General features: G+C 36.2%; 3 protein-coding genes across 3 annotated transcripts; all 3 read left to right on the top strand.

Moving 5' to 3' along the window:
- Positions 1–255: 255 nt before the first annotated feature.
- LOC148275459 (solute carrier family 25 member 44) lies at positions 256–13743 on the top strand. Its single transcript, XM_088235692.1, has 7 exons — positions 256–521; positions 844–1378; positions 5431–5672; positions 5880–6009; positions 8533–8700; positions 9931–10058; positions 11753–13743. The coding sequence occupies exons 2-7, from the start codon at positions 1279–1281 to the stop codon at positions 11945–11947; spliced, it is 963 nt and encodes a 320-aa protein (XP_088091818.1). The 5' UTR covers positions 256–521; positions 844–1278; the 3' UTR covers positions 11948–13743.
- Positions 13744–15867: 2124 nt separating this feature from the next.
- On the top strand, positions 15868–19129 carry LOC148275458 (uncharacterized). The gene is made up of 2 exons (XM_088235689.1): positions 15868–16014; positions 17000–19129. The coding sequence occupies exon 2, from the start codon at positions 17017–17019 to the stop codon at positions 18127–18129; it is 1113 nt and encodes a 370-aa protein (XP_088091815.1). The 5' UTR covers positions 15868–16014; positions 17000–17016; the 3' UTR covers positions 18130–19129.
- A 2386-nt stretch (positions 19130–21515) lies between these two features.
- LOC148275457 (uncharacterized) lies at positions 21516–25710 on the top strand. Its single transcript, XM_088235684.1, has 2 exons — positions 21516–22380; positions 24610–25710. Exons 1-2 carry the CDS (start codon positions 21762–21764, stop codon positions 25668–25670), a joined length of 1680 nt encoding a protein of 559 aa, XP_088091810.1. The 5' UTR covers positions 21516–21761; the 3' UTR covers positions 25671–25710.
- The last annotated feature ends 255 nt before the right edge of the window (positions 25711–25965 follow it).

Genomic DNA, 25965 nt, shown 5'->3' with positions numbered 1-25965 from the left:
TCGCATTTTGATGATTTTCTCAGAATATGCTCCAGGTCACATGGCTCATATTTGATGTGCAACGACGATATATTGTATATGTATATAAAGTGTTAAATAAAAAAAAATATATTCTATCATTCGAAAATATCGTCCACAAATGCATGTACATCACTATTTTATTATTTTAATTATAAGGCCAATCCACAATTCTTTTACTATCCTAGTATTAGTTAAGTGCGTACTTTATTGAATAAATTTTTCCCGCTGGCAGCCATTTTGTTATCATTTGCAGCTATCTTCACACCGCAGATACAGATGTGTCATATCTCTATAATCGCTTCAATAAATTATTTTACAATGTTGCTAATCAGCTGACCGTCTGTACCAAGTGCGAGTGAATATATCATCGTAATTATACATAATATTGACAAGAGGCTGTGTCGATCCTCTAAAATCGCATTAATTTGCATACGATTATGCGAGCGAGCTAACGTAAACACCCGCCAGACATATTCCATTCAGAAATACGCTTATCGACGGTAAGAATATCAACCTTGATTTTAATCTACTTCGAGGTCGTGCCCTTAACACAAAAATATGTAACAAACTAAAAAAAACGCTGTCAACAAAATCGAAACCACGTGTAATTAAACCATTTTTAGGAATTTTACAACAAAATATATAATTGCATCATTTGACAACTGAACAACGTCAAATGAATATATTTTCAATGTATTTTAAAAATTGAATAACCTTTCACTTCTGCACGACGAAACGTTTGCTATTAATAAAACACATGATCAATCGCTTTTTTTATTATTCACATTGATCATTTGATAATTATTTCTTTGATTTTTTCAGGTTACGCTGTGCAATTTTCAGACTTGTCAACGAGCCCACCATTTTCCCAAATTCGTCAAACACGGAACGAAGATTATGTCAGAAAAGCCCTCGCAACGAATATTTAAAAGCGACGTTTTAAATACTTCGGATAACTCCCGCATTATTACGTCATTTAAAGAAAATATAACCTACATATTTTCCGCGCGCCCGCCGCCATTTTCAAAAGCGCTAAAATGAAATTTGAATTTTTTCGAATTTTTAATTTTTGACTACAAAAGTACCTACGCGAGTTTTGCGTAATTATTGTTTTTAATCGTTATTTGAAGTGGTTTGATTGTGTTTTTTGTCTAAATTATGTTATTTATATGTTATTCGCTGGTGTTAACCGGTCCATGTGATATTTTTTAAGTGTTTGCAATTTAAATAAGTGGTTATTTTAATAAAAATAACAAAATGTCGGATAATCGTCCCCCTATATTGATCACCACCATAGAATGGGAGATGATGGATAAAACTAAGTTTTTTCCTCTTTCTGTTCTGAGCAGTTTTTCAGGTAATTTTTTTGATCTACTAACAATTTAATTTATCTAATAATCGGCCTTGTGTCGTATTGGTCAGTGCGTTTGCCTACCAAGCAGGATGTCTCGGATTCGATTCCTGACAAGTTTTTTTTTAAAAGAAATATTTACGTTTACCCAAATATTTCAATTTTCAACGAGTTTAAAATAACTTACTATTAGGAAATGGGAATCAAGTTGTGGTAGAGGGGGGTTCGAACATTGGATCTTTTATTTATTTTAGTTTATAAATGTATTGCATCATATAATGTCGGCCTCCGTGGTGTAGTGGTCAAGACGCTTGACTCACGCACGGAAGGTTCCGGGTTCGATTCCCGGTGAGAACACAAAAATTAAAATGTGATTTTTCTCAAGCCTGGTTGTTCTGTAATATAATTCACCACTGTAATTGGGCCTCCTGGCCTGTTGTGGTGCAAAAAAACGAAATGAAATGGAATGAAAAATGTCCGATTTGCTCTGATCTGTCTTTCCTCTTCAAAATTTTAAACAATTTTATCGATAGTCCATATCTCTCGGAGCGTATTTCAATCAATTGTCCCGTAAAGTCAACACGACATGTTAATTTTTTTTTATAATTCATTGCCCAAAAAAAAATCATGTTTAAAACTCTTTTATTTATCGTAGCTGCTCCAAATTTAATTTACTTTGTCCCCATTTAGATATTTTTAATACAAAATTTTGTGACATCAACAGATGGAAGAATTAAAGGAATATAGATGTTCAAATATAGGCAGAATCGTGAATGTTACACAGTGTGTAAAGTGGCCACTTAAACCAGCCATTGACAGGTCATAAGCCCTGTAGCTGCCTAGACTTCTATATTACCTTCTCTTAAATGTTCTTCATCTCTGTTGTAATATGTTAATGTAAACAGCTCCCCAGGGTCCCCAGTCTTGTGTACAAAAATTTGGACAAACTCAAACTCAAACTCAAACTCTCCCCAGTCCTTGTGTACAAAAATTTGGACAAACTCAAAATATTGTATTTAATAAATTGAATAAAAAATTTAAAAAAAGTCAAAAATAAAATATAAAAAATAAGGAATAATTAAAAAATATATATATTTATAGATGACAACCATGAAGTTTTGCATAAATAAATTGTCTATGTTTTTATGAATGTATGTATGTGTATGCGCATGGGTGTATGTACGTATGTGTGTATGTACATGTGTATATACGTGTATATTTATATATATATGTCTGTATATATGTGTATGTCTGTATGTATATGAATCAAAATGTGTATCCGAATAAGTTTATATTTTGTTTGTCTGTGCTTCATATTAATTTGTTAACTATTATAATATATTAAAATGTAATTGCCTAGCTTGGAATGGGGTATGTACCCTTGTTAGCTGGGCAAAGTGAACATGGAATTGTATTTTGATAAAGAGTGTGAATAAATAAATAAATAAATAAATTAGTTATCTGGCACAATACCTTCAAACAAAAAATATATATATGGCGGCGCTCTCCCCGCACACATCTATTCATTTGCGTGGTAACGGGCGTACTGGTCAAATTATTAGCATAAAAAATATTTTTAAATTTATAATTACGGCAAAAACGGTTCATTGCATTGGTCACGCCCCTAATACATTACGATTCGTGTAAATTTCGAACTTTGTTTAAATTTAAAAAGAATATCGTCACGAATCTTGATGTCACAATTATCAAGGCCAAACATGTCGCGTTTTTGTCACGACATATTTATTAATAATTGCTTTTTTAAAGTTATGTATGAAAACATTTCTCGACAATATCCATTTTGATTTTGAAAATACAATTTTTTTCTCCGTTTCACATATGTTTATCGGTATTTGTAGTATGTGATATTTCCCTATTGGAAACGATGAACTAGAATCCCAACCGTCCATGCGCTCTGTAGCTGCAAGACGTGCTGGGATATGTATTTATTGTACAACGCCTTTGAGGTGATTTTCAGGAAAATAGCGCTGTATAAATTATCTAACAATAATTTAATTAAATTTATTTTTATATGTATACGCCAGTGGCGAGCGGTGAGTTTTAAATTGGTAAGCTATGAAAATTCTGATAAAATGTCCATAGCGGTAGTATGGCATATAAAAAACTAGTCTATTTTATATTTAATAAATAATTCCTAACAAATGGCTCCAGCGGCTAATAGTTTCAGTAAAAATATTTTCTAATGTAGCACAAACATTTGATTTAAAAATACAATTTAAAAAAACATAATTGCAAAAAAAAAATGGAACCCCTATGGACTCGAACCCCGCCTGCTTCATTAGAAAGCAACGACCCATCCGCGCAGCTATTTCGCGTTTTGGCCTGGGCGTCGAAAAAGTAATTAATAAACTAGATAATTCATTAGCGTACCGGTGCATCTTTGGTTAAGTCAGACTATTATAACTTGTCTCGAAATAAAACACTATTTCTTAATAAATGATAATAATTAAATAATTTAAAAGTATTCCTTACCGAGTACGATAGTTCACCAAACAAAACATAAATTACGTTTTAAGAATCATTGTTTCATCGACTTTTATATCACATTATTATTCACAAAACGACATAAGTTATGCATATTTATAATTCTTCATGTATATTTATTCTTAACACTATACACTAGTAATGTTTTTATCACAACTAAATTTTAAAAGTTTAAATAGATACTGAAGAATAACCTACAATATTCAACTGTCATCGTATGCACAAAAACAAATTACAATTCAAAAACAATTAGCGAATCTTTGTTTTTTAAAACGCACTAAAGGATTTATACTATATTATGGATTAAAATATCAATTCGTTTAGATTAAAATATCAAAATATTAATTTATTTTAAAGCAAATTTACTTTCAAACCACCGAAACATAAGTATTATTATTACTTACTGATTATTGTAGCTTCCCTGTTAAGGCATACACAATATATTCGTTATCTCTTTCTCACACATAATGAGTGCGCATATTATCACCTCCCTTAGACTGTCGTAAGTCAAATTGATGTATTTTAAAGAATACTAGCCCTTATGAAAAAGTATTGAAAGACTAAATTGCATTAATGAAAGCTGTAAGATTTAGCTGTAATCGCAAGTGTAATTTTTCGAACGAGATTCTAAAGTTTTAGGTTAAAGACGCATTTGAATTAGTGATTTTAAAGTGAGCAGAGTAATCTCGTGTAATCCAGTAGTAATAATTTTGGCCAATAGAGGCGCAACTGGTCGCTGTATGGAGTAAAGGAATATGATATAAATGTACCTACCCAAGAAAAGTAATATATTTTTTTGGTGATGTGTTTTTTCCTAATAATACTACAGTATTATAAAACATTACTTACGATGTCAAAAAAATATGGTAAGCTGCATGTAATCGATTATAAGGAGCATTCGCCCCTGATATACGCCCAATGGGAATTTTTAAGGACATATTTATACATAGAAAATTATTATAAAGGAAAGTAGAAAGACACAATGGTATATAGGAGACTCAGTGGGAGTGGAAGCGGGAGAGAGGTGTTTATAATTGCATTTGATTCAGTGATCGTTTGAAAGAAGACAACTCGTTTTCTGTAAGATATCAAGACTGGTATGTTTGTTGGCAGACCTGAGAATTCTGGGCATAGGGGAATGAAAACCATAGTTAGTTCTATGGTTATCGGTATGAAAGAGTAAGTTTTGTCTGAGGTTTCTAGGTGAGATATTTAATTTTATCGAGCTCAGTAGTTCAGGCGCATCAAAGAGTGAGTTGAGAATTTTAAATAGGACTAGAAGGTCGGATTTATTTCGACGGTCTTGAAGAAATATAAAAATAATTGTAACAGTTGTAAATTTTATGTTTTACAAGATATTTATTTTGTTCACGCGCAATTTTTGTATGGCCGGTCCTCATATATCAATAGAGCTAAATTAATTGCCGAGCAAGTGAATATATTAATAAGTACTAGATTTTTGAATATAAAATAACGTTATATTGTTAATATGATTCAGGAACATTGAATGTTATGAGATTTGTTAAATTGACGTGTCTTTCCTCCGTTCCCAGTGCGCTGCCTGCTGTACCCCCTCACGCTGATCAAGACGCAGCTGCAAGTCCAGCACCGCCGCTCCGCCTACTCGGGCCTGCTGGACGCCGCGAGCAAGATCCGCCGCAGCGAGGGCGTGCTGGGCCTCTACCGCGGCTTCTGGGCCTCCTCGCCGCAGGTCGTGTCCAGCGTGTTCTACATCTCCACGTACGAGGGCGTGCGCCACCTGCTGGGCGGGAGGGACACCAATTACAGGCTGAGGGTACTACAAATTATTTCATACTTGAAATTCATCAATAGGGTCTAGAATTTTAACTGTCCTTTTGCCCTTTTTATCTTTGCGCTCTGTAGCTGCAAGACGTGTTGTGATCTAGCTCCCTAGAGAGAAAATCCAGTCTGTATGGAAACATTTGGACATACTCAAACATTGTTCATATTTATTTTATTTTAAAATAAAAACTCTTTTCAGGCTCTCGTAGCTGGCGGCTGTGCGTCTCTGGTCTCTCAGACCATCATCGTCCCCTTCGACGTTCTGAGTCAACACGTCATGGTGCTGGGGCTCGTCACTCACGACGGAGGCAAAGGACTCAATCCTTTAGGTGAGTCGCATGCGTTCGGACACGCGGTAAAAAGGTAAAGAATTTCTGCAGTGAGAGCTTTAGCAATTCAACAAGACAGTTTGGTCTTTTTGACTCGGTGCATCGTATTATCTGCATTATTACTTCCGACTCGCTACCTTGATTTATTTATTTATTTATTAACGGACATGGTCCATCTATACAATTTATAGGGTTTTAATATTACAATAAAAGAATAGTTGAAAACATTTTTAAAAAAAGAAAAAAAGCATTGACAAACATAAGGGACATCGAGACAAGATCTGGACTATTTATTTAGTGTTCGTTTAAATTGTTGTAAACTTAAACCAAAAAAGTCCAGATCTTTGGAGGTCATCGGAGAACTTAGGCCATAGTTTGTTCAGTTCTTTGTTGTTTCTCAACCTACGAGTCGGAATATGGTATTTTACTTGTAATGCATACGTTTTTGTAGAATAGAAATATTGAACATTGACCATATCAGCATAAGAATAATTACCTCTCTCTAGTCCAAGCATCCACGCTACTTTTTGAAGCGAGCGATGTTGGACTGATTCAATGTGACTTATGGGATTCGCATAGAATGGAGACCAGACTACTATTCTAGGAGGCATATTCTAGAAGAGGGCGAACAGTCGAGCAATAAAAAGTTTTGATTGTACGGACATGAGTAAAATCAGAGGATATTCTGTTAATGAAGCCAAGTAATTTCAGTGATTTATTGACTGTATTAATATGCTCGTTGTTTGTCAGTTTACAGTCCAAAACATCTCCTAAATCTCTGATGGACTTAACTACATTAATTTCGGAGTTTTCTATTAGGTACTCGAAGGAAGTCGGTTGTTTTGTTCTATGAAATGATATTATTATCAATTGTAAACATTTGGAAAAAAGTCAGAAACTATTCTGCGCATTTGTTGATTTGCAAAAAGCGTATGATGAAGTAGATGGAATAAAATTGTGGGGTGTGTTGGAAAAGTATGGAGTAAACAATAAACTCATACGTGCAGTATCGTCTCTCTATGAGTTCAGCGTGTGTAAGAGTTAATGGGGGATTCACATCTTGGTTTGCCATCTCAAAAGGCATGAAACAGGGATGTGTAATGTCACCATGGTTGTTTAATCTATACATGGACAACTGTATGGAAGAGATAGAATGTATGGGTATTGGAGCAAATATGGATAATTTTTCAGTAAGCTGCTTGTTGTATGTTGATGATGCAGTTCTGTTAGCAAGCAGCAAAGACGATTTGCAACAAATAGTCTCTAGAATGTACGATGTATGCCTGGAGAGCGAATTGGCAATTTTATTTTTTTGATTTAAGATTCGAGAAATTTTACGATTCTAAATATTTTCCTGTGACTGCAATTTTATCGCGTTAGACATTTGACCCGAACTCTCCATACTTTTGTAGCGATGTTTCTTTAGACGTAGCTTATAAAAGATCGATGTAGCTTTTAAAAAAGTTATAACTTTAAATGTATACAGTCCTAAACAATACACAGAAGCAATTGTAAAATAATAAAATAATTTCTAAGAAATTGAGAAAGGTAAACTTATAGTTAGGGATAGCAGGTAAGTTCTAATTTCTTTTTGTTCATAGGTGTATATACACCTGTGTCTGTATATCTGTGTCTACACAGCTGTTCCTTTATCTGTGTCTCCACAACTGTCCTTATTTCCATATCTGTGCATTGTTCCAAAATCTGTGTCTACACGACTGTTCCCATATCTGTGTCTACACGACTGTTCCCATATCTGTGTCTACACGACTGTTCCCATATCTGTGTCTACACGACTGTTCCCATACCTGTGTCTACACGACTGTTCCCATATCTGTGTCTACACGACTATTCCCATACCTGTGTCTACACGACTGTTCCCATATCTGTGTCTACACGACTATTCCCATATCTGTGTCTACACGACTGTTCCCATATCTGTGTCTAATCGACTGTTCCCATATCTGTGTCTACTCGTCTAATCCCACATCCATATCTGTGTCTACACAACTGTTCCCATATCCATATCTGTGCATACACAACTTTTCCCCTATCCATATCTGTGTCTACACAACTGTTCCCATATCCATATCTGTGTATACACAACTGTTCCAATATCTGTGTCTACACGACTAATCCCACATCCATATCTGTGCATACATGACTTTTCCCATATCCATATCTGTGTCTACACAACTGTTCCCATATCCATATCTGTGCATACACAACTGTTCCAATATCTGTGTCTACCCGACTAATCCCACATCCATATCTGTGCATACACAACTTTTCCCATATCCATATCTGTGTCTACACAACTGTTCCAATATCTGTGTCTACCCGACTACTCCCACATCCATATCTGTGCATACACAACTTTTCCCATATCCATATCTGTGTCTACACAACTGTTCCCATATCCATATCTGTGTCTACACGACTGTTCCCATATCTGCGTTTACACAACTGTTCCCACATCCACATCTGTGTCTACACAACTTGTACTGTTTGTTTGTATCGCAGGTATAGACTTGAGTCCGGGCAGATCCAGAATCAGGCTAACGTTGGACATAGCCCAGTCCATATACAAACACGACGGGTTGAGGGGTTACTACCGAGGCTACCTCGCTTCGCTGGCAGCGTACGTACCCAACTCTGCCCTCTGGTGGGCATTCTACCACACCTACCAAGGTAAGGTAAAATTCATATACACGGAGTTTCTGGTGCCGACCTCAAAATTCTTAAAAAAAGAATTTTGAAGAAAATCTTTAATTTTTCATATTAACATCCCTTCCACAAACCCTACCTAGCGTTTTCTTAAAAGTACATATCAAAGAATGTTTGAAAAACGAAATTTAATTTGACTTCAAAATTTACTTATTTCTCTTTTATATTTTTAATAGGCTTTTAAGAAAAAAAGTGCAAACCTCAAAACGATTAAAAATTTAAATAAATCAAAATGAAAGGAAAAATTGCTCGGTCGAACATAATTTTTGACGCTATTAATGCGTAGATAAACGTATCGAGGGGTTCTAGACCCGTTGGTATAAACTGATGTACTTACATCAAAACTTGGTGGTGGGGGTATCAGTAGTGTACCTTTGTAGTCGGTCGGGAGTTTTATCTTCAACTATGACGTCATTCTGAAGCTATGTCATTTTAGAACGTAGATATGTGTACTGTGACATACGCTTCCCTTTGTTTCATATCGATGTACCTACCCAAAACTTGAATAATAATAATAATAATTATGGATAACTTATGAAGCGCCATTTTCGTAATTAAATACCTCAAGGGCGCTTTACATGGTGATTCTATTGTTAAGTTAATTTGATTGAAGCTTTTAAATTTGTAATTTAATTAAAATAATTTATTTTGTTGTCACGTGCTACGGATTTATTCAAATGATTTAGAGAACAAGTGGGTTTTAAGTTTTTTCCGAAACATCACTTCGCTTTCACAGCCTCGCACCTCTGCTGGGAGAGCATTCCATGCCATAGGGCCTGCGACCGCAAATGCGCGTTCACCAAATTTAGTGCGCTGTTTGCGTAGAGGTATAATAACTTTTCCTCTCGCCGTAGACGTAGCTGATCTAAGCGTGAGACGCCTGTCAGCTAGTTCATCTGGAATGCATAGTTCCCTTAGATATTCCGGAGCCGAGTTGTGCAGTGACTTATACATAAGCCAACAGAGTTTGTATTCGACCCTCTGTGGAAAACGTAGCCAGTGTAGGGGGGGGGCTCGGTTGTATATCTTTATAATCGCCAGAGGAAATTTATCTTCAACTATGCCGTCAAGGTGAAGGTATGACGTCTTTATCTTCCCATCATAATCAAGACCCAGCTATCAATTTGTTGTTATTTATGTGATGTTAATATGTGGCTCGCCGAGGGCGCTAATTTTGCCACGGTGACATTGCAGATTACATGTTCAGCGTGTGTCCAGCTTACGTGTCCCACCTGCTGATCCAGTGCGTGGCTGGTACGCTTGGGGGCTTCACCACGACCATCCTCACCAATCCCCTGGACATAGTGAGGGCTCGTCTGCAGGTAAATTATTTAAAAATATTTTTTTATGGGGCTTTTACAATACAAACTTTCCTTTATAGTAAATAATAAAGTTTATAATCAGTAATGGGTAGCAGTTATAATAAAGTTATAAGGAACATGTTTAAAAAGATACGATAGAAGTTTACTTTTTACAAAGTGTAATTTCATATCTGTAACGTACGCGTCACCACGCGTGTGCGCTGGTTCGTCACCCGCGTCTGCCGCAGTCAGGCTTCCCGGCGCAAACGAGAAGCCGCCCTCCCAGACAGAGTCAAAGACAAAGTCGGAAGGTAGGGGCACAGCTGCGCCGACCGCAAGTCCACCTCAACAGCCCTGAAAAGGACTTTCCACCCGGTCCGAGTGGCGTAGAGAGGCGAAGGCAGTCAGCCGGCAGAGCGGAGCGAAGCGCGGAGTGCAGGAGGGCGAATCGGCGGCCTCCGTAGTGCAGTGGTCAAGATGCTTGACTCACACACGGAAGGTTCCGGGTTCGATTCCCGGTGAGAACACAAAAATTAAAATGTGATTTTTCTCAAGCCTGGGTGCTCTGTGATGTAATTCATCGCTGTAATTAGGCCTCCTGGCCTGTTGTGGTGCAAGAAAAAAATTTTTTAAAAAAAGTAAAAATGTAAAAAATGAATAGGGCGGAGAACTGAATGAAACACGTCTGAACTGTTCAGAGTTAGGAACTCAACTGATTTAATGATACAAAATCACGTCTTATAATGCCATGCACGTCGGGCCTCGTGAGTCAGCCGTCCCACCCGCTCCGGCTGCCTGGGAGTGGTGGGGGTAGCTCACCCCCCCGCACTCGCTACATGCCGCCGGCCGCAGGTGGCGCAAATACGGGCGCCCATACGGGCTATTTCGTCGGCAGCCGCGACGCGCGCAACATGATGATTACAATTTTATTTTTAACATTATTTAAGATATTCTATGGCTGTATTTTGCCCCGGTAATACTGAGGCCAGGCTCGAAAGTGAATAATTTATCTTTATTGGGGGCCTAGCGCTCAGTCGTACATATACCGGGGATTCTAGCTAGTTATTTGATTATATTTTATACAGCTACGTATTTTATACTACGCGTCTGGAACAATATCTGAAAGAATAATACATGAAATAAAGAAATTAAAAAGGCACAGCCATATTTATAGTATAAACAAATGTAGAAAGGTAATTTCATCAATACAATAATAAAGTAGCAAATGAGTGACTAATTTAAACATTGTTTTTACCTATACTTGACATAATGTTTGATTTAATTAAAGTAGGCGAAATATTAAATATATTAACGTATTACAACAGAGATGAAGAACACTTTAGAGTAGGTAATATGGAAGTCTAGGCATCTACAGGGCTTATGACCTGTCATTGGCTGGTTGAAAAATAAATTTTTCAGGCATTGCCTAGTGTGTAGGTGAAATAATTCAATGGTCATAAGTCCTGTAGATGATTCACTTACATTGTTCTAAGATTTAATAGATAATCTGATGAATACAAGATTATACAAATAATGATTAAATTAGAGAGAGAGAGCAAAAAGCTAACTGAACCGAAGCTGACACGGGACGCGGAGATTCTGTTGAGTTTCGATCGTGTCAACGTCGAGCTGTTCCTTGAGTGAGTGCGTGCCCATATCCCCTAAAATTTTCTTCATCTCTGTTGTAATATATTAAATATTATGTGGTTTTTCAGGTGCAGAGGCTAGATTCAATGAGGTCTGCCTTTCGATCCCTGTGGAGAGAGGAGGGTCTGCACGGGCTCGTGACCAAAGGCCTGACCGCCCGTCTGGTCCAATCCGCCAGCTTCTCCTTCAGCATCATCCTCGGCTACGAGACCATCAAGAGGGTCGCCGTCACCGATCAGTACCGGCTCTACGTTAGGTGGTAGGGACGCAGACGGGAACAAGAGGCGACTCCGAAGGGCGAGACGGCCAGACGTAAGAGGCCACAGGATGCACAAGTCGACTTTACTTAAAAAGTGTTCAACTGATTCCGTACTTCGTAGCGTAGAATTATAATATACCAGAAGGTGCGTATAATCATGTTTGCATTCATCGCACTGTGCCCAAAAGTCTGACATCCCGCCTGCGCGCATGCGTGAAGTGGCCGCGTAATGTTACCAGACCACGAACAATATATTATCATAACACAAAAAATATTTTACTTCCTGGACTATAAAAAAAAGAAGTACTTTCATTAGGCAAACGTAAAAAAAACCTTAAATAATCATTTAGTAACTAATTAAATTAATACCGTTTAATATTATACCAAAGTTTATTAATAGAAAGCCGGGTAAAAAAATTGACTACCCTGGAAATACTAACAAAATGTCCGCCTTGTTTTATTTATCAATATGACAGACGGCAAAATAATCGAATTCTTAAATATTATTATTTGTGAATTGGCTACTTACACATGAAGTGTGATCCCACCATATTCCCCTTTAATCCCAGCAATATTTTGCCACTTGAAAACGACACAACACAGCGCAATTGAATTTAAATCGGCAGTTGCGTACTAAGCGACGTCTGCAGAGTAATTAATGGCCAAAATTTAAAACTACTCATTTGTAAGTCAGCTTCAGTTTGATGTGGTTTCTGGACTATTATAATTCTATGTCTGTTTCACTGAATGAGATTTTTCAGCCTGTAACTGGAAGGGTGTATCATCGGTAGCAGAGCAATGGAAGACCTGATGTTCCGCGATATTCAGTTGTTTAAAAGTTATTTGGATTTATAAGAAATTTTAGTAAAAATCGGATTTTGAATTGAAGTGTCTAATTTGCTTAAGGGGCATTGAATTTTGATTATCTCGTTTCGTTCCAATGTCCTCTGGGGTTAGTTTTCATCAAATCCTTATACGTTTCTTTAACAAAACAGACAGTTTTTACAATTTTCCTGCCCGCATATTTACACTTTAGTCTATTAGGTGCTATAATACGTCTGGTTATATTTCAAAGATATTCATTGCTTTAGTTCATACATTACACACAGTACAAGCACCAGGAAATTAAATAAACACAATATCGTTGGTTGCACGGGTTGACAGCACTGACTTTACAGACTGAGGGGCAGCAATTATTGTTCACGACAGGGGGTGATTAGGGATGACCCGGGCGAAGGAACACATGGTGTTTAGACGGCCGAACTATCTCTTCATATTGTCACTTTAAACCTGTGGTCTTGTCCCTTTCCCAATGAAGTAATCGAGTAGATCTACTTTTCCTACCTTTAAAGTGAAGCCGGCTTAGCGATAAAATGCGGTAACGATATATATATTTTTTAAATACTGAACTTTCTTGTTAGCTGACAATAGACTCAACAATGTTTCGAGTATGTCTGAATGTTTGCAAACTGGCTGGACTTCCTCCCTAGAGATCAGATCTCAATTTGTTGCAACCTGTAAACGCCTAGACTTCCATATTCCCTTCTCAAAAATGTTTTCCCTCTCTGTTGCAACAGATTTAGATTGCACCGTGGCCTCTTTAAGCAAACTCTCGGTGGTAGCAGAGGGATTGATGATGATTAGAAGATGTTCAATGTCTAATTCTAATATTAGAAATAATTAGTGCAATTTTAAAATAGTTTGTTTTGAATTTATAATGTTTATTTTTGTTATTTATTTTCTACACTGTTATTTGCTGTAAATACTTGTTATAGTTGAAATATATTTATTCTGAAGGAGTATCCGCTTGGAAATATTATTTTCTTGTCTCATAAATTATTCGAGTCGCAGTGTTGCAAAATCTGCTGCCGAAAGACTTTATCGCGAACCCCCAGTAGTAGTAAAAGGTAGCTGAAAGTTTGTCATTGACAGCCTTCCGTACAGGGATTACAAATGCTGTCTTCAGTGGTACAAATTGACAGTATTTATTTATTTTATTTGGGAAACTAACAGTTCTACGCACATATTTATAGTAAACAACAGATATATATTTAATGAACCCAGAACCAATAACAGATTTCCACAAATTGTACAAAGTTAGCAATGAAAATATAATTCGTGCGAGGTGTGTTTAGAAAATACTGGAAATTTTAAAATTTTGTGGGTTTGTAGAGTTGTTATGTTGGTATACATGCCCCTGAAGTATACTAAAATTTTCAGCCGTATTTATTGTTTACTTTGTCTGTGGCAGCCGCTAAGGTTAGACGTGTTCGGTGTGCTCGGTAATTTTCGTTTGTTAAAAAAATGAATTAAAGAATTTGTGTCAAAATTTGTGTAAAAATTGAAATAAACAGTAACAAAGTGTGTGAAATGTTAACAAAGGCCTATGGTGAATCTGCTATGAGTAAAACAAGAGTCTACGAGTGGTATAAGCGTTTCCAAGATGGCCGTGAAGACGCTGAAAATGACGAATGGCCCGGACGCCCCAGCACATCAACAACCAATGAAAACGTGAAAAAGTGAATGAAATGGTTATGAACGATCGCCGAATCACAATCAAAGAAATCACTGATGATGTTGGCATATCGTTTGACTCGTGCCGTGAATTTTTTTGGAATGTTTTGGGTATGAAACGCGTGGCAGCAAAATTTGTTCCAAATTTTTAAAATTTTGAACAAAAACAGCGGCAAAGGAAGTTGCTCAGGTGTCACTAAATGAAGTCAACGAAGATGCAGAATTTCTGAAACGTGTTATAGCAGGTGACGAAACATGGGTTTACGGATATGACGTCGAAACTATGGCTCAATCGTCCCAGTGGAGGCGTTCTGGATCGCCAAGACGAAAATCACCGAGCACGCTGAACACGTCTAACCTTAGCGGCTGCTACAGACAAAGTGAACAATGAATACAGCTAAAAAATTTAGCATACTTCAGGGGCATGTATACCAACATAATAAAACAAAAAAATTGACAATTGGACTCCAAACCAGTAAAATTAAAAATTCCCGTTATTTTCTTAACACATCTCAAATATAGTTCATACATATAAAAATCAACAATATTTTGAGTTCGTCCAAATTTTTGTAGACAAGGACTGGATTCAACTCCCTGGGGAGCTGTTCATGTCAACATGTTACAACAGAGATAAAGAACATTAAAGAGAAGGTAATATAGACGTCTAGGCATCTACAGGGCTTATGACCTGTCAATAGCCGGTTTATGTGGCCACTTTACACACTGTGTAACATTCATCATTGTGCCCATATTTGAACATCCATATTCGTTGAGTTGATGTTTTTAACTTCACAAACATCAACAGATGAAAGAATTGAAAGAATACAGATGTTTAAATATGGGCAGAATGGTGAATGTAACACAGTGTGTAAAGCGGCCACTTAAACCAGCCATTGACAGGTCATAAGCCCCGTAGATGCCTAGACTTCTATATTACCTTCTCTTAAATGTTCTTCATCTCTGTTGTAATATGTTCATATAAAAATGTTTTTTTATATATTTTTTAAATGAACTGTAAATGGGCAGATTAGGACAGGGATGCATGTAGAGAGTATAATAAGAGGAAGGGAGATGTACATACATATTATTGTAGTGTCCACCAAGTTACGTAATGCATTTTAAGAGTCCATTTAAATCGGACGGAGTGATGTTTGTCTAGACATGTCTTTAAATTTAGTATTGTACACTGAAAAAGTTTAACTCATTGGTACATGAAACAGCTGGTACCGTCTACAAATCCATCTGGAACATGTATTGTTATTACACTAAGTAATATCGATATTCTCTGCATTGAGTTTACCTTGCAGTGCCCTATGCACTATTAGATGTGGACAGGGGGGTATGATGGTGAGTTTTTTGTATTTAATAAAGTACTTACTTAGTGAATTGCATATAGTTTTTATTGTCTATGATGTATTTCTATGGACGATACTCAAAATGGCGGTGATTCGCGATGTGTCAGTTTAGTCGATGTTTAATGATGATAATAATTTAATTAAAACGAAACTGTTCGCCCGTAATCATTACTTTTACTAAATTTCAAACACACGATAAAAGGTTTGTTTTAGTTCGCTCAGTTACAATCTTCTGCTTGTATATTAAATTATTAAATGTAAGTTATAGCCATGTCAATAGCGATTTTCATACCTCCCCTAATATTTTCTGCTGTCGCTCCTGTTTTGTTCATTCTATAATTATAAAAACAATTATATGTGATATAAGTTTAATAATCCTATCGGTAAAAAAGCTTTTGAGAACGGAAAACAAATGGAAAACATGTTATTTCGTCTCAAAACAGATCGTAGCTGCAACCGCCAGCTGTACAATATTGAAACTTCCAACTTTAGTGTCACTTTATTATTCCAAAAATAAAATTAAGCATTTTAATTAATTACTAAAACGGTTCATACTGAACGAAAACTAAGTCAAATTAGCCGTTACAACCGCAGCGAAAGTTACACCTGCAGCCCCATACTTAAGGATTTGGGCTTGTAGGGGGAGATTAAGCAATATGAGAACACTCGCCATTCGCATTCAGTAGCCAGGCTCTTTAAAAGCCTGGATTTGGAGAGCGAGAACTTATTAACGAGAACCGTCACAATAGATCTACACAAGTCTTAGTGACGGCGAGAGCGCATTTAGCACTGACCCCCCCTTTTCAGAATAAGATTGAGAATCATGTACATTTAAAACATTTAAATTTGTAAGTGAAAATTCTTGATGGAAGTTCATTGTAATTTATTATATAAATAAAACACGAGTGATACTTTAATCCACAAATTTGGAATATCCAGTGACCGGTTTCATCGCTTTCGCGACACCTTCGAGACTGGTATCTTTATTAAAGAGTTAAATGTATTTTATATAAAAGTTAAATATATTTATGTATTTTATTAATACATTTAACTTTTTGATAAAGATACCAGTCTCGAAGATGTCGCGAAAGCGATGAAACCGGTCTCTGGATATTCCAAATTTGTGGATTAAAGTATCACTCGTGTTTCATTTATATAAAAAATCATGTACATTTCTTTGTTTTTAGGCGATACAGTATATTAAATGGAGTACGCTTCAGTACGCATCAAAATTGAGCCAGAAGCGGAAGGCGAATCAATCGATGAAATAAGATCATGTTCTGATGTATTTAAAGTAAAAATAGAACCAGGAAGCGATGATGATAATATAGGCGAAGCTCAGCATTGCCCAGAACATTCTATAACTGACAATATAGAATCACATTTCCATACGGAATTACATACTCTTCCGAATGGCTTACAAGACCATGGTTTCGTTCAAGTAAAGTCAGAATCGATCACAATTGAATGCAATGAGATCAAAACTCAATTGCACCCAGACATAGAAAATAATTCTAACGGTACTTTTATTAAGTCCGAGCCGGGGACGAGCGGTGATATAATTACGAAAGATTCAAACACAAATTTGCCTCGAACTGATATAAAAAAGGAACAGACGATTATTGAGAAAGTTAAAGTACCGCGTAATGCATCTCCTAAGCGTAAGATAGCGAAAGTTAAGAAGTTCGCGTGCGAAAAGTGTCCTTACACTACGTCTGTAAAACAAACATTCCAGCGCCATTTAAATGTACATTCCGGGCATAAACCATTCGCTTGTAATAAGTGCAGTTACAAAGCTACATTTAAGGGCAATCTAACTAGTCACTCGCGAATTCATTTAGAAACAAAACCTGTAATCCGCTTACCGAGGTGTGGTGCGCCTAAAGAGTTCAAATGTTTGGAGTGTAATTACATATTCACTCAAAATCAACATCTTAAACGACACATGTTCATTCATACTGGGCAGAAACCTTACGGCTGTGAGCTGTGTAGTTACAGATCCTCGCAAAAATCCGATATAAAGAAACACACGATGATCCACAAGGGAGAGAAACCGTTCGCTTGCGAACAATGCGATTACAGATGCTTTCAAAAATACGATTTGAAAAAGCACACGCTCATACATTTTGGTTTGAAACCGTACGCCTGCGACAAGTGTGATTACAAATGCTCCCAGAAGTCTGATGTAAAAAAGCACGAGATGCACGTACATTCTAAAGATAAGCCATTTTCCTGTGAACACTGTAGTTACACTGCGTCTATAAAACTGAGCATTATGCGACATGTGCAGACACACTTTAGAATAAAAAAAAATTAAACGTACCAAATGCGAGTTTTCCGATCATCTATTACGTGAAGGCAAGATGATCAGTCTTGCGCTTACGGTGCTAGCCCGAGTACTGTGATATATTGCAGTGTAAACACAAATGCATAACATATTCACGTGGACCTTCGCAGGAACCGAACACAGAACCTCAAGCGTAGTAGAGGATCGCGCCAACCGCTATCAAGAGGTGGGTCTAACTCGATTTAGCAGCCATCGAGTTGAAAACACTTGTCCAGGGTTCTGGTTCTATTTCACACCAATTATTATTGTATTATTTTTCAAAACAAACACAAACAAACAAACCATCACGCCGTTTCCCCGTAGGGATAGGTAGAGAGGATAGAACGCCATATCACTCTATCTTTGCATACAGACCTCGCTTCCACTACATTCATACATCTTCTCATGCACGCTCGCCGATTATTCCTACTCTCGACATGTCCATCTTCAAGTATTTGATGGACTTGATCGTGCCATGTCTTTCTCGGTCTTCTGCATTCATCAACATTCGCATCGTAGATCCTTTTAGCCGTTCTTTCGCTGTCCATTCGCTCCACATGTCCAAACCAACGCAGCACCCCTTTCTCAAGAAAGGGGTGCTGCGTTGGTAATCAATAAGAATCAATTATGTCGATAATGCATGTCTCAGCCTTACTCTGTTCACGGATCTCGACATTTGTGCACCTATCATACATAGTTTTACCACACATTCGCCTGAAGGATTGCACTTCGGCAGCATTTAACCTACTTTCATAATTATTTTTCTAATTCCATACTTCGCTCCCATACATCAACACTCTATTTTATTATTCTGTTTTACTTTAAACACAAAATTATCTCACTCTTGTCATTCTTGACATATATTTTTATACACATATCTTGATTTGTTTTTTAAATTATTTTACTGTAGAGTACTTAGTGGTTTTAAGGCAAACATTTTTTCATTTAAATAAATATTTAAAAAATACTACATCAATTACTTGTAACTTAACCTTCTTTATTATTTAATTCAAGTATTATATACACAGGCTAACTTATTACTTCCAGAAATATCTTCCTTCTAACCAATCGAAAATAGTTCGGTGTAAGTTGGTCAGACGTAAACCTCTTCCAAAGGGTAAGTCTTAGCAACGTTTTGGTCCAGTGGCTCATGTCCGGACTCACGGATCAAAGGTCCGATGTCCGAACCCCGTTTTGCCACAACTTGATTTCCATTTTCTAATAAGACGAGATATAAAGTAAGCCGTAATGAGGTGAATAAAAAAAAAAAAACACTATCCCGATAAATAAATACGTAGCAAACAGAAAAATAGAGTTTTGATCGATCCCAAACCAAACCGGGGAGTAAACCCATTATTTTTTAATAATTATAAATCTACGCGGAATCTATTTGTTTTATGGATAACCCATAGAATCAAGAATAGTCCAGAAATCGTATACGAGCATCAAACAGAAGGCGACTAAACTACTCATAAATGAGTAGTTTTACGTATTGACCCATTAGTTTCTTTGTAGACATCGCTCAGTACGCAACTCCTGATTTGAATTCAACTATGCCGTGTCGTGTCCTTTTAAAGTGTAGAAATACTGCTAGGATCTTAAAGAAACAGGATGGTATCACAATTCATGTGTAATTAGCAAATGAATGTCTAAGTAGCAAATGCATAACACAAAAATTAAATTATTTTTCCATCTGTCAGATTGTCGAAGAAACAAAATGGACATTTTGTTAGTGTTGCCAGGGTAGTATTTTTTTACCCTACTTTGCTCATCTAATGAGAGAACTAATGAAAATTGGACCTCGGATTCAACAACTCTGTGGTGAACATTTTACAGACATTATCGTGAAAACATCAAATATTATTTAACATGATATAAAAATATCCGTTTTATGAAAAATAAAATTTGTTTTATATTTTAAGTTCAAAGTTCATTATTTAAATTACTATCATTAACTGACCCTTACTTATTTACTCTGTTGTGTCAATTAATATTTCCACGTGCACAAAAATATTTTAGAGAAATTAACAGATTTCATTTTTTTACCTTACATTTGTGTTAAGATGATGATTTTTCCCATAGTTCAACATTCTGCGGTGACATCATGAATGCAAAGGAGGGGGGGAATTTTCGGACACAGTCCGATGTAATCAAATATGATTCTACGCTCCTTCTAGACTATTCTTAATTCTATGTTCAAATACTTAATTATCACATTTGTCTAGCATCGTATTTTAAGTGTTGCATCATGAATAGTTTATTCAATACAATAGATACTTGTTTCCAAATATTTTTTGGCATAAATGAGTCAATTCAAAATTGGTCTTTAATTTAATTTTGTCCTTTATATCTACTACTTGTATCTAATGAATTATTAACATATCACAACAAAGATAATGAACATTTTAGATAAGGTAACATAGAAGTCTAGGCATCTCTAATGCTTATGACCTGTCATTGGCTGCCTTAAGTGACCACTTTACACACTGGGTAACATTCACCATTCTGCCCATATTTGAACATCCACATCCCTTCAATTCTTTCATATGTTGACGTTTGTGCAGTTAAAGAGCTGAAACCTTTATTTATGCAGGTGAGTTTCGTGTAATTGAATTATTTCACCTACATACTAAGTAACGCCTGAATTTTTTTTTTCAATTTGTATACATACTTATTTATCAACAATATTTTGAGTTTTTTCAATTTTTTGTAGACAAGGGCTGGATTCAACTCCCCGAGGAGCTGCCTAATGTTAATGCCTATTCATGCCATGCCTAGACTTCTTTATTATCTACTCTTAAATGTTTTTTATCTCTGTTGTAATATGTTTATCTTAACAGCTCCCCAGGGAGCTGAATCCAGTCCATGTCTACAAACATTTAGACAATCTCAAAATGTTGTTAACGATAATTCGTTAGATGTGAGTTTTTAGTAATAAATATAAATGTTAATGGAAGCAGAGAGAGAGGGGAGGAAACTACAGTTGGAACTTTACAATGTCTTCTCCCTTTTATGTACTTTTATTTTATTTTTCTGAACATTTATTTTTTGGTATTCATTTTTTTCCTTTTCTTTTGTACTTATAATAAATTATTGTGAAATTTGTAATTGGTCTGACTTTTTAAATTGTTTTCTTGTACCTTGTGTTTATTTAAAAAACTTCAATTTCCATAATAAATACATCATTTAAAAAAATTATAGAAAATGAGCGTAAAGGGGTAATAAATTGGATTGATTGCTTTTTAAATCTACTATGTTGATTACTTTATATTGAAATGCATATTTTCAAACAAGTAAGTACTTGCAAAATATAATTTTTCGCTTACGTTTGTCTGTGAGGGGATTTATTGTCTATGCTTTTATCCGACAATGTCCGCCTGTGGCCACGGCTTCAAATGTCAGTTGAGTGAATCGTGTTTACAGTATAGGAATAACAATTATTTCGCAAAGACATGTTTAACATACTATTTGCGTTATCGGATGGTATTTTACATTTCGGCGATACTTTGAAACATACGATCTTTAGATGAATATACATTATGAAATTAATTGGAAATTAGGTCATTTTAATTTCTCTTTAAGATGTGTTAGTAACCGCAAGATTTTTCGAATCAGATCATCTGATGCCGAAACTAAGGACTAGCGATGTAGATGGAGATATTCTCCGTACTGAGGAATGGACGCCATGTTCTTACAGAAGCGCGGAGCCAGGCGTTACTTCCGTGAAGGTTGAACCGGGGATTGACGATGAAGAAAGTGACGTTCATACTGGGGCAGGGGCGTCATGTTCCTACATAAGCCCGGGGCCAGGTGTCGCTATCGTAAAGGCTGAACCGGGAACTGGCGATGCAGCGGATATTCTCCACACTATAGAAGTGGCGTCGTATTCCTATAGAAGCGAGCCAGGTGTTGCTACTGTGAAGACTGAACTAAGGATTGATGATGCTGAAGATATTCAAGAATATGTTGAGAGGGAATTAGAATTGAGAAGAGATTCAACATATTGCGTTGTAAAGGAGGAGATAAATTACCCTGAAGTTCCTACTATCAAGCTAGAACCAGGAACTAGTTATGAATGTAATTCCATCTATCCGAAGGAAGAGGCTTCGAATTTTGATAGAAGCGACGAAACAAATCTAGCTCCGGTAAAGTTAGAACCTGAAAACGTGAGCTCCCCTCATATAGACGAATATCATCCCGATATTAAAAAAGAATGTTTAGAATCATCCCAGAGCACCAAAGGTGAAATCAATTTGAGTAATTTTGTTTGCAAGAATATTTATTCCGTTTTGAGTATCATTGCCGACGACATTGGACTATTCTATAAAAATCAAACAGACGTATTAACAAACAATGACATAAACGAAGACCTTACTATGTTGACTAAATGGACAAACACAAACATCAACAATGTTTGAGTAGGTCCAAATTCTTGCAGACCGGCTGGATTTCCTCCTTAGGGAGTTATTCATATTTAAATTTATTTCAACAGAGAGAAAACATTTTTGATAAGGAAATATGGAAGTCTAGACATTTACAGGGCTTATGACCTGTCATTTGCTGGTTTAAGTGGCCACTTTACACACTGTAACATTCACCATTCTGACCATGTTTGAAAAAAGTAAACAGATTAAAGAGTTGGGGAAATGTGGATTTTTAAATATGGGCAGAATAGTGAATGTTACACAGTGTGTAAAGTGGCCGCTTAAAGCAGTCAATGACAGGTCATCAGCTCTGTAAATACCTAGACTTCCATATTCCCTTCTCGAAAATGTTTTCCCTCTCTGTTGAAATAAATTTAAACATAAACTCACTTACACTTTATGATAAAAAAGCAATACTATCCATTTCGAATCTAAAAAAAAATGTCATAAAGTAGATGCTTACATAAATAATGAACGACTAACTGAAATTGAACATGTTAAATACTTAGGACTAACAATAGACAGACAATTGACGTGGGCGATTCATATGAACAATTTAATTAGCAATGTGGCGACATTATCGAGTCTTTTTTAAAAATGTAAACTTTGTTCCAAAAATGGAAAAAAATCTAATCAACGAAGCCTATGTAAAAACTAAAATCTGTTATATGCAACTACTATGGGGAACAGGAAATCAAAATGACATAAACAGACTACAAAGACAGCAAAATAAAATATTAAAGTTAGTATATGACCTCTCTTATCTAACAGCAACTAAAGAACTTTTTAAACAAACTAAACAATTCAATGTAATTGAACTCTTTAAACTAGAATCCTTAAAATTTATTCATAAATTAGCCACTGATGTAATTGTAGACGGAAAATTAAAACTGGAAAAAAAATGTAGTAAACATGGACACAATACGAGAATATCAGAAAAATATCATATTATACAACCTTCTAAGACGAGAAAAGGACAATCGAGACTAATAAACCGTGGACTGAAATTATACAAGAAACTACCAGACAAAACTAAATAAAAGACTCAGACAACCTTTACAAAAGATGTTAAAAATATTATTATGAACAGTAGAATGTGAATTTTAAAAGTAAAAATATTTTGTTAAATGTATGTAACCCGTAAGGGTTTATCAATGAAAAAATCAACAAAAAAAATTGCACGTCAGCAAAGGCCACACACATTAACATATTACAATCAATTCATCGTCATCCTCCCTTTCCGTGCCCAATGGTGCATAAGGCACTGCATTTGTAAACCAAATGCTGCGTATTTCTATCGTCTGTTGCATGACACGACTATGTATAATGAGTAAGAAACTAGCTTAAATATATCTTATCTTCAAGACCATCGAAATAAATCCCACCTTCTAGTCCTATTTAAAATTCTCAACTCATTCTTGATGCGCCTGATCTACTGAGCTCGATAAAATTAAATATCCCAACTAAAAACCTCAGACAAAACTTACTCTTTCATACCGATAACCATAGAACTAACCATGGTTTTCATTCCCCTATGCCCAGAATTCTTAGGTCTGCCAACAAACATACCAGTCTTGAATTTTTGATTACAAGTTGTCTTCTTTCAAACGATCACGGAATCAAATTCAATTATAAACACCTCTCTCCCGCTTCCACTCCCACCGAGTCTACTGTATACCATTGTGTCTTTCTACTTTCCTTTATAATGATTTTCTATCTATAAATATGTCCTTAAAAATGCCCATTGGGCTTATATATAATAAAATAAATAAATTCATAACTCAATTTTCTAAAAATGGTCTATTGAACATACAAGAACTAGGGGCAGTGATGTGTCTCATAAAACAATTTGGTTTGTTTCGATTATTACTGGGGTGCATGACGCGGTTAGGATCTTCATCTAACGCGTCTGTTATTTACGAAGCCATTTCCGGTGGATTCCGAAAGATCTCGAATGGATAACACGTCGCATTATTTAATACAGTTTATGTTCCACCATAAAATCAACATGTGTAAATGATTATTTTATAACTGATTTTTATTGTAGGTCTAAAACCATCCGAGAAGAATACCAAAGATTCCACAAAAAATCACTTTTCATGTTCTGTTTGTGATTACGCGTGTTCTTTAAAGAGTTATCTTCAACAACACATGCTAATCCACTCAAGCGAGAAACGATTCGCTTGTTCACAATGCCAATACAAATCTTCAAGAAAAGCTGATTTGAAGGAACATGAATACACTCACACCGGAGAAAAACCGTATTCGTGTCCAAACTGTGATTTTAAATGCTCGTCGAAAAGAAATTTGAATTCGCACATTTTTATTCATACTGGCGAGAAACCATTCGTTTGTCCACAGTGTAATTTGAAATTTTCACGTAGATACCATTTGAAATCGCACATGATCACGCACTCTGGTGAGAAACCATTTTCATGTACGGAGTGTGATGTTAAATTTTCGCATAAGGCAGCTTTGAAATCTCATAAATTGAGGCATTCTAAATTGAAGCCGTTCGCGTGTGCGTCGTGCGCTTTTAAATGTTCGAGAAAAGCCGATTTGAAAACGCATGGTTTTACGCATACCGGAGAAAAATCAGTTGCTTGTCCCGAATGTTCTTACAAATGTTCGCGGAAAGATCAGTTGAAATCCCACATGTTTACGCACACTGGCGATAAACCGCTTTCTTGTTCTATGTGTCCGTACATATGTTCGCGGTCTTCGACACTGCGCTCGCATATGGTTATTCACAAAGATGAAAAACCGTTTTCTTGTACACTGTGCGAAATGAGATGTGCCCGCAAAGGAGATTTGAAATCGCACATGCTAACGCACACCGGTGTCAAGTCGTATTCCTGTTCGGATTGCCAGTATAAATGCTCCCGGAAGTACCAGCTGCGAGATCATTTTTTGACGCACTCCGGCGAGAAACCGTTCGCCTGCTCCGAGTGCCAGTACAGATGTGTCAGGAAGAATCAGTTGAAAGAACACATTTTAGCCCATGCCGGCATCAAATTGTATTCGTGCTCTGAGTGCCAGTATAAGTGTGCGCGGAAATCTCACTTGAATTCGCATATGCAAACTCACAGTGAAAACAAACCGCTGTAGTGTTCGGATTAACGGTATAATTAAAAAAGGGTCAACACTATCTACTGTATAATTTTCCTATCCGCACCCACTAGCGCGAAGGCTCTTTAGCGTGGCGAACAAAATGCAACTTTACTCGGATCATCTGTTACACAAGGCAACATCAGTCGTACACTACAGATTTTTTTAACTAAAGATTTTCACTAAAGATTTTTCTGTAAAGTTATTTTACGCCATTTTATTTTATTTATTATAGGTAGGTATTTAAGTTGTATAAAATCAAAACCAGCAATCTGACTTTTTACTAATTTGCGGT

This window comes from Micrasema longulum, unplaced genomic scaffold, assembly GCF_059751315.1.
Source record: "Micrasema longulum isolate JH-2025_06_02 unplaced genomic scaffold, ASM5975131v1 h1tg001416l, whole genome shotgun sequence".
Lineage (NCBI taxonomy): Eukaryota > Metazoa > Arthropoda > Insecta > Trichoptera > Brachycentridae > Micrasema > Micrasema longulum.
The sequence above is the reverse complement of the archived record's forward strand: the minus strand, read 5'-3'. Positions and strand labels throughout refer to the sequence as shown.

Bases quoted from the DNA above. Each gene is read 5' to 3' on its own strand.
- LOC148275459 (XM_088235692.1), top strand. From the start codon at position 1,279: ATGTCGGATAATCGTCCCCCTATATTGATCACCACCATAGAATGGGAG. The intron at 8,701-9,930 runs GTAAGGTAAAAT...GTGACATTGCAG, and splicing joins ATTCTACCACACCTACCAAG to ATTACATGTTCAGCGTGTGT. The intron at 10,059-11,752 runs GTAAATTATTTA...GTGGTTTTTCAG, and splicing joins TAGTGAGGGCTCGTCTGCAG to GTGCAGAGGCTAGATTCAAT.
- LOC148275458 (XM_088235689.1), top strand. From the start codon at position 17,017: ATGGAGTACGCTTCAGTACGCATCAAAATTGAGCCAGAAGCGGAAGGC.
- LOC148275457 (XM_088235684.1), top strand. From the start codon at position 21,762: ATGCCGAAACTAAGGACTAGCGATGTAGATGGAGATATTCTCCGTACT. The intron at 22,381-24,609 runs GTGAAATCAATT...TTTTTATTGTAG, and splicing joins ATCATCCCAGAGCACCAAAG to GTCTAAAACCATCCGAGAAG.